This window comes from Helianthus annuus, chromosome 7 (assembly GCF_002127325.2).
Source record: "Helianthus annuus cultivar XRQ/B chromosome 7, HanXRQr2.0-SUNRISE, whole genome shotgun sequence".
Taxonomy (NCBI): Eukaryota; Viridiplantae; Streptophyta; class Magnoliopsida; order Asterales; family Asteraceae; genus Helianthus; species Helianthus annuus.
In genome coordinates, this window is record NC_035439.2 from 117622647 (window position 1) to 117634549 (window position 11903).

At 35.9% G+C, this 11903-nt stretch overlaps 1 protein-coding gene across 1 annotated transcript; it reads left to right on the forward strand.

The window, feature by feature from the left end:
• Window positions 1-3049: 3049 nt before the first annotated feature.
• On the forward strand, window positions 3050-8083 carry LOC110868290 (basic leucine zipper and W2 domain-containing protein 2). Its single transcript, XM_022117416.2, has 8 exons — window positions 3050-3585; window positions 3983-4006; window positions 5264-5369; window positions 5448-5516; window positions 5610-6103; window positions 6733-6994; window positions 7568-7776; window positions 7881-8083. The coding sequence occupies exons 1-8, from the start codon at window positions 3581-3583 to the stop codon at window positions 7945-7947; spliced, it is 1236 nt and encodes a 411-aa protein (XP_021973108.1). The 5' UTR covers window positions 3050-3580; the 3' UTR covers window positions 7948-8083.
• Window positions 8084-11903: the final 3820 nt, after the last annotated feature.

The following is an 11903-nucleotide window of genomic DNA, read 5'->3' on the forward strand; positions in this document are numbered from 1 at the left end:
AAATCATAGTTGCTCTAGTGCTGTCTCATTTATGTAATAGTACAACTGATGATAACTAACTAATTGATGATCAGTTAAGTTGTTTTAGACAGTCACAGAATAAGACTATACGGTATGGGGGTCGTCCCCCCACCGTTTTGGTCCGGCGCCGTTCCACACACCGCCCCACCCCCTTCCGTCAGCGTCTTGTCTGTCTCTTTTGAGATGTTGGGGACAATCCACAAGGAGACAAAAAAACAGCCCAACCCTCTCTCACACACCTATACATACAATATATACATAGACATTTTAGGTCCATCCCCCTATTTCCATACCTCCATCCTCTTTGTCCCATCCTCATGCCCATCCTACGTGACGGACCATCCTCAAAGGAAGGACCATCACCATACCGTATATCCTAAGTTCTTTCATTCTTTACAATTGACATTTATTTCTCTCAAACTATTTAATCATAAAGTCATACTTTACTATCTTCACCCCAACAATATTTCACAAAACAATAAATACTACTTCCACCAAATTAAATTTGTGCAGGTAGGGAATAGGCCAATAGACAGAAGTAAAGTAATTAATTGACTTTAACACTCCCCATGCTTCGTGTATATGTTAATTTTTTTTTATTTTATTTTTTTTTTAAAAGTGCATGAATAGAATTTGAGTATCACTTAAATCGGTAAAGTTATTCTACAAGTGCTCAAAGACACAATAGATCGCAAAATATAACACAATGTCGAGTAAAATATAACAAAATGCTGAAAAACATAACACAATGTCGAAGAAAAAAATACACAATGAGTAACAGAAAAGACACAATGACGCAAATAAAGAAAAGATACAATGATAAATAAAAAGACACAATGATGTAAATAAAAAGTCTAAAATCTACGAGCCAAACATCTAAAAACAAAAACCTAAAATATCACATCGTAGAGTTCGATGAGACGATTCCAATGCCGCTTGAATGAGTTCAATCGGAGTCCGTTTGATACCCTACTTACGACTTCTTATTTTCTAGGAGACTTTGTATTTGTTCATAACCCCACTTATTTAAGAAAAAAGAACATTATACGAGTAAATATGCAACCAACATGTCACGTATTATGTAATTATATGACTTTTTTTTTAAAAAAAATCTCCTATATATTAATTCTCCAACGTTTTAAACAGTAACAAATAAAAAATAGCATTATCCTATTATCCTAATAATTGAAGGAAAGAAACCTGAACAGTAGAACCAATGAAATCACATGGTATGGAATAGTATCACTATGCCATTGGTTCAAATGGGCGGCCGCCCCTCTCCCATTGGACCAACCAGTTTATTATTTTATACACACTTTAAAATTACGTTTTCGCCCTGGAATAGTGTTTCTCTGCCATTGGTTCAAATGGGCGGCGAGCAATACCCATTGGACCAACCAATTTATTATTTTATATCCACTTTAAAATTACGTTTTTGACCCCAGTTAAAAATACGGTTTTGTTATCCTAATAATTGAAGGAAAGAAACAGTAGAAGCACCTGAATAGTAGAAGCAATGAAACCACATGGCAGGGAATAGTATTACCCTGCCATTGGTTCAAATGGGCGGCTGCCTCTCCCCCTTTGGACCAACCAGTTTATTCTTTTATACACACTTTAAAATTACGTTTTTGCCCTGGAATAGTGTTTCTCTGCCATTGGTTCAAATGGACGGCAAACAATACCCATTAGACCAACCAGATTATTATTTCATATCCACTTTAAAATTACATTTTTGCCCCCAATTAAAAAATACGGTTTTGGCTCAACTTCAAAATACGTTTACCCTTTTGCCCTAAGCTAAAAAATATGATTTCGCTCTCGATAAAAAGATTACGCTTTTACCCTCAGCCAAAATTACGTTTTCGCCCAAGTTCAAAATAAAATTTTGTTTTTCTCCCGGCTCAAAATTACGATTTTACACCAGTTTATTATTTTATACCTACCTTAAAATTACGGTTTTTGCCCACAGTTTAAAGTTATGTATTTGCCCACAGTTGAAAATAAATTTATGCTTTTGCCCCTAGCTAAAATTTACGAATTTCCCCTCAGTTCAAAATTACGATATCACCCTCAATTCAAAATTACGTTTTTGCCCACAGTGCAAAATAAAAATATGGTTTTCCCCTAACTAATAATTAGGATTTTACCATCGGGAAAAAACTTTTGCTTTTTCCCCCCAGTAAAAATAAAAAAATGACTTTGACCTCAACTAAAAATCATGTCAAAGAGCTGCCTAACACTTTTTTTACTTTTTATTTCTAGCAAAACTATAGTACTGTTTTTTTAATTGGTTGAGAATTATTCGGCTATCGCTCCACAACGCGAGCGGGGCATCACCTAGTTACATTAATAAATGAAAACCTTCCACAAGTGGCTAGAAGGGTTCACAAAGGAGGTTCTTACGATAAAATCCTTTCAAGATCAAAACTCCACCATTGATTCCATTCCAAACTATATAATTTCGATTTATATTTCATCCAAAGCAAAGAAAAAGCTTTGACATCCTCCACCAACTAAAAGATTGAAGTCGATTTGTTGTTTAACACTTTTTAATTCCTTTATTCCCAAATCATTCATAAAGTATACACGGCAACAACAATTGCATCCTTTCTGACTGTGGACCCTAGCGTTGTTCATTTTTATCCAAAACCCGAAACCTGACCTGAATTCAAAGTCATCCGAACCCGAATTAGCGAATATCCAAAAAACCCGAACCCGAAAAACCCGAACTTTAAATGGTTCGGTTACCGGGTCACTTTTTCCCTACCAAAAACCCGAACAACCCGACCCGAAAAACCCGAAACCCAAAGAAAAAACCCGATGAACATCCCTAGTGTACCCATCTACCGTCAAAACAAACTCCAATCTTTTGATCGAAGAGAAACTGCTTTGAACCATAACTTACACCACATCCAAATTTCCCACCAACTAGCTTTTACAACCAAATAACAAATTAAAACATGGTCTGAATCTTCATATTATATCCCACAATTTACACAAACCTAGTTAAAATGCATCATGTCTTTAGGCTATACTTTATACTCTTCCTTGGCTGCCATCTAAGCGTCACATCATCACCTCCTCCATCTCCCAACCTATTCTATCCCACAATTCATACTGATCTAGTTCAAACTCACTATACCTCTTACAGATAAAGCCTTCTTCGGAAAAATCCTTTCAAGATTAAGATCCGCTCCCCAATCAAAATAATTAATCCTCAATGCACCCAATTGTTAAAGCCCTAATTATGTTATATGTATAACATTATTTTAAAAACTATATGTATTACTTGCTATTTTCATGATTTTTCTTGAAATAAAATCATGCCAAAACAAATCAAGGGTTTGACCTAAAAAAGGGGAACTAAAAGAAAAATAAAATAAAATAAAAAATAAAAAAAAAGTGAAATTGGGCATGGGTTTGTACTTCGCAAGTATTGTAACCCTCTTCTCTTAATAAATATCTCCCCCAACCCCTTCCGCCTCTCTCTCCGTTTTCCGATTAATAATAATCACCGGAGACTCGCCTGATCTCCGATTCAACTCAGACTTGGTTTATGAGGTAAAGCTTCAATCTTTTTTTATCTTTTTCATCAACCCCATTATTTTTCTTTTCATTCACTCATCTTTTTTGGATCTTGTTGCATCTTTTTATAATTTTCAGATCTGTTCTTTCGTTCTTGGATTCAAATCTTTAAAAACAAACAAACTTTATTTAAAAAAATCGTGTTTGTTTCTGGGTGTAAAGGGTTTGGTTTGATTGTGTGTGTATATGTTAAAAGTTTAAATCTTTAATAATCTTGAAGATTGGTTAAATTAGACCTTTATGGTTTTGGTAATTTTTTTTTGTTAGATGTTTGGTTGCATACTTGCATATAGGTTTCTTGATTTTTTTTCCAGTAATTTTTTAATACAATTTTGCTGATAGTGTTTTTTTTTGTGTATTTTTTTTTTTGCAGCTCGAAGGAGAAGCCCACTCTAGGGTAAGTGTTTCTGGTATTTACAAATAAATTGTATTTGAAATTTTGATTTATTTATTTTGTTTTGTTTTTATCATGCAATATTTGATATGCTAGTTAGGTTTAGATAATGTGGTTTCAATGATTTTTTGTGTTGTTTATCTTCAAGGGTTGATAATTAGATGACTTTTGTTTAGTGTGTTTAATGTGATTTTGACTTTACCTAATTTTGTTCCTAACATCATCCCTCTTGGTGTGGTCCTATTGTTTGCCTTTCTTTAATTTTTTTTTATTATTCATGTTTTGATTAATGGCTAATTTTGTTGGGTAAATGTTTGGTTTATAAATCATCTGTTCACATGCTAATTTTGTGAATTATTGATTATGTTTACTGTTGTACAAGATGCAATCTTTACCAATGATAATGGTCTTAGCCTATAAACTTTAACATAACCTCACACACTCATGCTGCTGGTTTCAGTTATGTTTTTTTTATAAGTCTTCCATATCAGTTATAACTTGCAGTCTTGCATGAAAATCTGTGGATTTTTTAGTTATTTATTCTGTTCTTTTCTTCATCATATCTTTGTCTACTTTAAGACGTATTTTTGGTGGATGAAGCAAATGTGAAACTAAGAGCTTCTTCTTTTTTTTTTTTTTTTTTTTTTTTTTTTTTTTTGAGAAAGCTAAAAACAAGATTATTGACTAAAATTTGGGGAAGCTAGAGTCGTAATTGTTTTTTCAACTTTTCATCAATTCACTAATTTGGATAGAACTTCAAGATTCTCATAATTATCTTGGTTTATAAAGTTGACTTCGTTGATAATTTTGACCCTCGCTTCAGTTCAAGTTTCCGGCTTTAGTTTTGATCCTAATTAATCAAAGAAACAACGGACGCTCTTTCATGGTGACATTGGAAAGGCAACATTATAATTTCTTTTGTTATTACTGTTTTTGAGATCTAGATGTGTATGAAAATGGAGGAGGAATACAAGGAAGAAGACAGAATACTCAATAAATAAATAAATTATATTAAATTGAAATCACATGTTTTTGCAAGGCAAATTATCCACTTTATCATCTTTTTTGGTCTTAATTTATGTAAGTGCTATAGCGTAAATTCAAAAGTTCATTTGACCAAATAGCATTATTCTTAAATTCTAAAGCTCATTTTAAAGTTTATGCATTTTTTTGTTATCTTGCACATATTATTGTAAATCATGTGAAATGTATTAACTCTTATGTTTTCTGTTGGTTAACCAAATGCATTTGTACTTAAAGTGGTCAGCGGATCAAGACCCGCAAACGGAACATTGCAGCTCCTTTGGACCCTTCAGCATTTGCAGATGCAGTGATCCAAATTTATTTGGATAACGATGGTGATCTGGTATTATTATCATATTAACTTTCGACAATAATTATGTTATTTCAACATCAGCTTCATCAAATCCTTTTTCATTTGCAGGAGCTAATCGCTAAGTGCATCGAATCTTCAGACCTTAACTTCAGCCGATATGGTGACACCTTTTTCGAGGTAAAAATCTTTGTTTCTTTCTTTCTTTCTTTCCAGTCTGCGTGGCTCAAGTTATTCAATGATAAACTTAAAACGTGTATCGTTCTTTTCCAGGTTCTCTTCACCGGAGGGCGTACGCAACCTGGAACAACGAAGCCCGATGAGGGAGAGCGTCACACATACTCTATACTAGACTGTGAAGCCAAACGTGAACTGATTTTACCGTCTGTGATCTACATACAGAAGATACTGAGGCGAAGGCCTTTTCTCATCAAGAATCTCGAAAATGTTATGCGAAGATTCCTTCAGTCCCTTGAGTTTTTCGAGGAAAACGAAAGAATTAAGCTGGCGATTTTCACCGCACTCGCCTTTTCCCAGAAGCTGTCTGGTCTGCCACCAGAGACCGTCTTCCAGCCGCTTCTTAAGGATAACTTAGTCGGAAAAGGGCTCGTTCTTACTTTTATAACTGATTTCTTCAAGGAATATCTCATCGATAACAGCCTTGATGATCTTATCTCCATCTTGAAACGTGGAAAAATGGAAGACAATTTACTTGATTTCTTTCCGTCTGGAAAACGATCCGCTGAAGCTTTCTCTGAGCATTTCACGTAAGTTTAAGTTTGTGTTTAGTTATTCTTGTTGCATAATTTACTAGTAAACATAATAATTTACTAGAATTTTGACCCGTGCCGGCGTGCCGCGCGTCGCGGCGGCAACATTGCGTTTGTTACTTCATTACACGCGTAACGATGATGACATTAATGTGTGGTTACCGCACATGACGTTACACGTTTTTTTTTACTTTGTTACACATGTTACGTTTGTGACACTAACGTCATTAGACATAGATAAAAAATAGTATAAGTCTTAGACGTTGCGACGTAAAGTTGTAAAAGTAATTTAGACAGTGGTGTAAGGTTGTAAAAGTAATATAGACCGTTAACGTGGTTAGGCATAGATAAAAAAAATACAAAATGTGTCGCACGTTACGGTGTAAAGTCGTAAAAGTAATTTAAATAAAATCAGTGAATGTGTAACTTACTTAAAGATGAGGGTTAAACAGTGTTTCATGTTAAAAGTTTGAGGGTAAGAAGTGAAAAAACCAAAACTTTAAAATCAAGTAGTAGTCAAGGGTTAAAATTGTTAATTATGAAAGTTGGGGGGTGAGTTTGTCGTGGGAAACCTCACCAACATTTGATTTTAAGATGGTTATAATGTGTAAATGTTATAACCGCAGCAAAGCAGGGTTGGTGCCGTTGGTTGAATATAACGACAAGAAGATCTTTGAGGTGAAAGTGAAGGAAATGAAATCAGCGTTAACAACTCAGATATCCGAAGAAACTGATATTTCGGAAGTGATAGAGACGGTGAAACAACATGTTAAAGATGCTAAATTGCCTGACATCGAGGTCGTGAGAATCCTTTGGGATGTTTTGATGGATGCTGTTCAATGGTCGGGGAAAAACCAACAACAAAACGCTAATTTGGCTCTTCGTCAGGTATACCAATCACAATACCATCTATTCTAGCTAGGGATGCAAACGCGCCGAGCCAAGCCCGGGCTCGACCAGGCTCGAGCTCGATTAGCTTATGAAAGCTCGAGCTCGGCTCGTTGGTAGTTTCTCAAGCTCGAGCTCGGCTCATTTGTTATCTATTAATTAATATATTAAATAAAAAATATAAATAATAGACTCTTTTAGGTTAGCGAGCTCGATAAGTGAAGCTCGGGCTAGGGCTCGTTTACTAAACAAGCTTATTTATCGGCCCGGCTCGGCTAGTAAACAAGTTTAAATAAGCTTGGCCCGGCTCGTTTACTAGACAACTTTATATTAAGGGTAAATGTTCTTAAGTATTAAAAAAAACTAATATTACACTAAGGCTCGACGAGCCTGATGAGCTTCACATGCCAAGCTCTAGCTCGGGCTCGATAAATAAACAAACTTTATTTTAGGCTCAAGCTCGGCCCGGCTTGTTTCGAGCCGCTCAGCTTGTTTGCACCTCTAATTTTAGCAAGATTTTGCATGAAAAAAGGAGTATTTGTGTTAATAATTTGGGAATTTTTGTTTGTGCAGGTGAAAACATGGGCGAAGCTATTGAACACGTTTTGCACAAGCGGAAAGCTTGAGCTCGAACTGCTTTACAAAGTTCAAGTTCAGTGTTACGAAGATACGAAGCTAATGAAGTTGTTCCCTGAAGTTGTGAGGTCTCTTTATGACCAAGACGTTCTTGCTGAAGACACGATACTTCATTGGTTCGCTAAAGGAACCAACCCGAAAGGAAGGTATGTATTTTTTATAGTCTTTACGCAAAATTCATTTGAACTGGATCATAAGAAACAACAAGTTAGAGATCCTGAGTGCGTATTTTTTTTTTGGGACGGCGCAGGCAAAGCTTTGTGAAGGCGTTGGAGCCGTTTGTGAAGTGGCTGGAAGAGGCAGAAGAGGAGGAATAGATCTTCTCTTTAATTCGAGTGCTTAAACTTTGAAATTTTCTGTTAACTTTTAACCTTGTTTTAACTGCTGTTATTTGTCACAAATTTTATGTTGCTGGATTGAATTTAATAATCTGTGTTTTTAAGTTTGACGACTTCTACGATCGTATCTTGTGAACGGGCTCCAGGGTAGTTTATTTTGGTCGACAAGTTTGAGCGAAAATCGGAATGGTACTAAGGTTCCCGGAGCCCATATGACCGTAGGTGGTTGAGTCGAGCTGGTGCTATATTCGACTCAAACCAATCTGCAGTTCATCTAGCCTGCTGTCCTTTTCTTCCTCTTGATGAGTTTACTATCCATTAACTGAGAGTGTGTGGCCTGTGTATTATTGTAACTAGGATTTTCCCACCGCGCGTTGCAGCGGAGAATATGTGTACGAATCAAACAATAAAGATCAGCTTTTTAAACTACTATATTTTATTACAATATATATTCAAAACCAACTTGTAATAATTAATAATGACTAGTTTAAAACATCAATTTTTGAAAACGTAAAAGTAAATTTATAATTTTTTTTTTCGGTGGATACCGGATTAGTCTGTTTTCTAAAAAATTATGACGCGAATTAGTTGTAAAGGAATAACGAACGAAATTTATAATAGAAAAATGGAACTATTAGGTTAAATTATTTAAGGTCTAAGGGATTAATTTGAAACTTAAAAAAAATATTGTGGCGTTGTATGTAAAACGGTTTTAAAAAGGGTACGGTTACTATTGAAAAAAATTAGAATACATATTGGAATTGGTATGGTTACTATTTAAAAAAAATTAACATATATATCGGATTTTTTTTTATATTTTAAAAAAACACGTGCCCTCAAAATCACGAGTTCTGTGCGGTTGTACCCGCGCACACCCTCATCACCCCCATACGGTTGTAATATCATTTGATATTCATTCCATTCAAGGTAGTATTCTCTTATTCTTGATCCCGTGCTTCAGATTTGATTGCATACAAATCCTATGTAGATTCTTTTTTCTTTTATTCAACAAATAGTTGGTACTCACATTTCTCAAGTTTCTCCAGCATATTCGGATCAAGTGAAGATAAATTGATAATAGTGCTTTATTCTTGTAATTTTTATGTTGGTATATCTTTAAACATTATACTTTTTACTTTTTAGTTTTTTTACATTCAGTTTTATCGTTTCGACTTGGTTATTCTTTTTACGATAATTGTTTTTTATGTTTGGATCTAAATTTTACGAGACATGCAACGTGTGTGGTTCAACGTTGTTACGTTTATTTATTACAGTTTCACGATCCCATCGCAATATGCGGGTCCTAAGTCAGTTTAGTTATTCTTTTATATGTTTTACATTTTGATTTAATTTTTGCGAGTTAACACGCCTCAATGTGCGCACGTGATTCAAGTGTTACGTCTATTTTTTTATTTAATGGTCCCGCCGCAAAGCGCGAGTCTTAAATACTTACAAAAGCATCTTCACATCAATAGTGCTTCACTTATATAAATGATTGCGTTAAAGGGAGAATTTCATATATCATTCTACAAACTTGAAATATTCTATATTCTATATTAAATAAAATATGATAAAGTGGACCAACTAATAACGTTATTATAATAATAATTTACCTCTTTCTATATTTTTATTATTTTGTAGCAATTAATGTATTTTGACTTGTATAGAGTTAAGTGCCATTTTCGTTCCTGTGGTTTGTCCAATTATATCTGTCAGGTTAAATTTCAAATTTGTACCATTTCCCTGGCATTCTTGACATATGCTACTTCAACAAAAAAAGTTAACGTCCATTTATTTTGTCTGTTTAATGAGGGGCAAATAGGTAATTGTACATTTTCATTAGGGTTTCATGGGTGGAAGATGATGGTTGGTAGTGAACAGTGAAGGTTGTCGATGGTTGAGTGTGTAGCGGGGATGGACAATGGTGGTGTAGATTTTGTGGCAGAGATGGTGGTGGTTGAAGGGCTAGGTTGTAAGTGGTAACAAAGGTGGTGGAGAGTGGGTAATCAGTGGTGGGGAGTTGTCACACCCCAACCGATGGCGGAAACATCGGGGTGAGGCACTGAGCGAAACAGATTGTCCAAGAGAATCCATAACACTATTAATGACAATATATTTAACGTTCATGTCCCATGCCATAAACATATAAAGCATAAATAGTTATTACAGACATTGTTCTCAAAGACAAATAGTTGTTTCGACAACTCAAATTTTATTCGTGGGTTTCTAGACCATCTAACTTGATTCATCACAGCAAGCAAAACATCCTAAATACCTGTCACATACGTTAAAATAAAGTCAATATACAGAGTGTAAAGGTGAGCATACAAGTTTAATAGCATATAGTATAGCGAAAGCGATTTACGCATAACCAGCATGTAACACGTAGAAATGTGAAGCAATTAAGCTATCGACAATGAAATATGCAACCGACATGACTGCGAGTTGTAGAATGCGCAACACATTATCACCACTGTGATCCTGTGAAGTAAAAATCTTAACAACCCCTGTCCACGACAGGTGCTGACTCCAAACTATAGTACTATCATTGCTAAGGTGTCAGGCAACAATCACTGTGTAAACATAACATACTAGAGTTCATCGAAAACACGTATATCATGCGAGAGCGGTTAGCATATAAAAGTGTTTGCGTTGTGTGTTAATGTGATTTGATATAGATAGCGTATGTAACACCCAAAAGTGCGTTAAGTAAAAAGGAATCGAGTATACTCACAGTTTGTGTTTAGTAAATAAACACGATCTTGGATTGAAGGGAGCGCGTGGGAGATTAGCCTGATTAGAGAACGATAGTGTAAGCGTTGAACAGCGTGTAAACAGTGCGTCGAGTGAGATGAGGGATCAGATGATAAACCGATCGGATGACCGTCCGGACGGATGCTCATCCAGACGGATGACCATTCGGTCGGTTGGACATTCGATTGAGGAAGTGTATTTGCAAAACGTTGAACTTTTGAAGTTTTCGTTGTAGTACAAATAAAGTCATTCGATCAGATGGTCATCCGGAAGGATGACCGTTCGATCGGATGGCTATTCGATTGAGAACTAGTAATCTTGAAATTTTGCAAAATTGATTAAGTGTTTAACTTATAAAGGGTAGTCACCTGGTCGAATAGTCATTCGATCGGATGGTCGTCCGATCGGATGGCTATTCGATCGAGCAACTGTTTTGTTAGAACAACTTTGTAAAATCAGTTAAGTTGAAAAGTCTTGCGGTTTAGCTGAGACGGTGTGACAACGTGTCAAACAACAGAAACCATACCAAGTCCAGCACAGTCGATCGGATGGGAATCACCCCATTCGATCAGACTCAACTGTTCAAGATGAAGTTTCATGTTCAACCCATGAATCGGTCGTCTTCTCCGATGGAAATCTGTTCTCAGACCGGTTCTCAACTAGAGTACGAGTAGAAACCTGAACGAGTCTGGATTCCATCGATTTTCGAGTAAAAGTGATGAATGTTGAAGAAAAGTTTGAAATAGTTTGAAGATGTTTAGATCTTAGTCGAAATCAGTGTAAAATCGTGTAGAAATCCATTAGATCGGAACCATTCTTGATGAGATGAGGTCATTCAACAATGTTCATCGGAATCCGTGATGACGTCACCTTAGAACAGCTCAAATCAGGTGATTTCATGGTGAAAGTGTAAGATTTGATGGGGAAGATGGTGAGAAAGTGTGTAATGCAGATGGAAGTACAAGATTTAGGAAAAAAACTTACAAGAATCGCGAGGAATCAAGAGAAAAGTGCCTGAGAGTGCGTGGGTCGGACGGAGCTGTCATATCAATGAACAGTTGATGTGACAGGGGGTATTTATAGTGTGAGAGGGTGAAAGGCGGTGCAAGTGTGGGTCTGACGGCCGTTCGATCGGATGGTCATCCGATCGGTTGGTCATCCGATCGGTTGGTCATTCGATC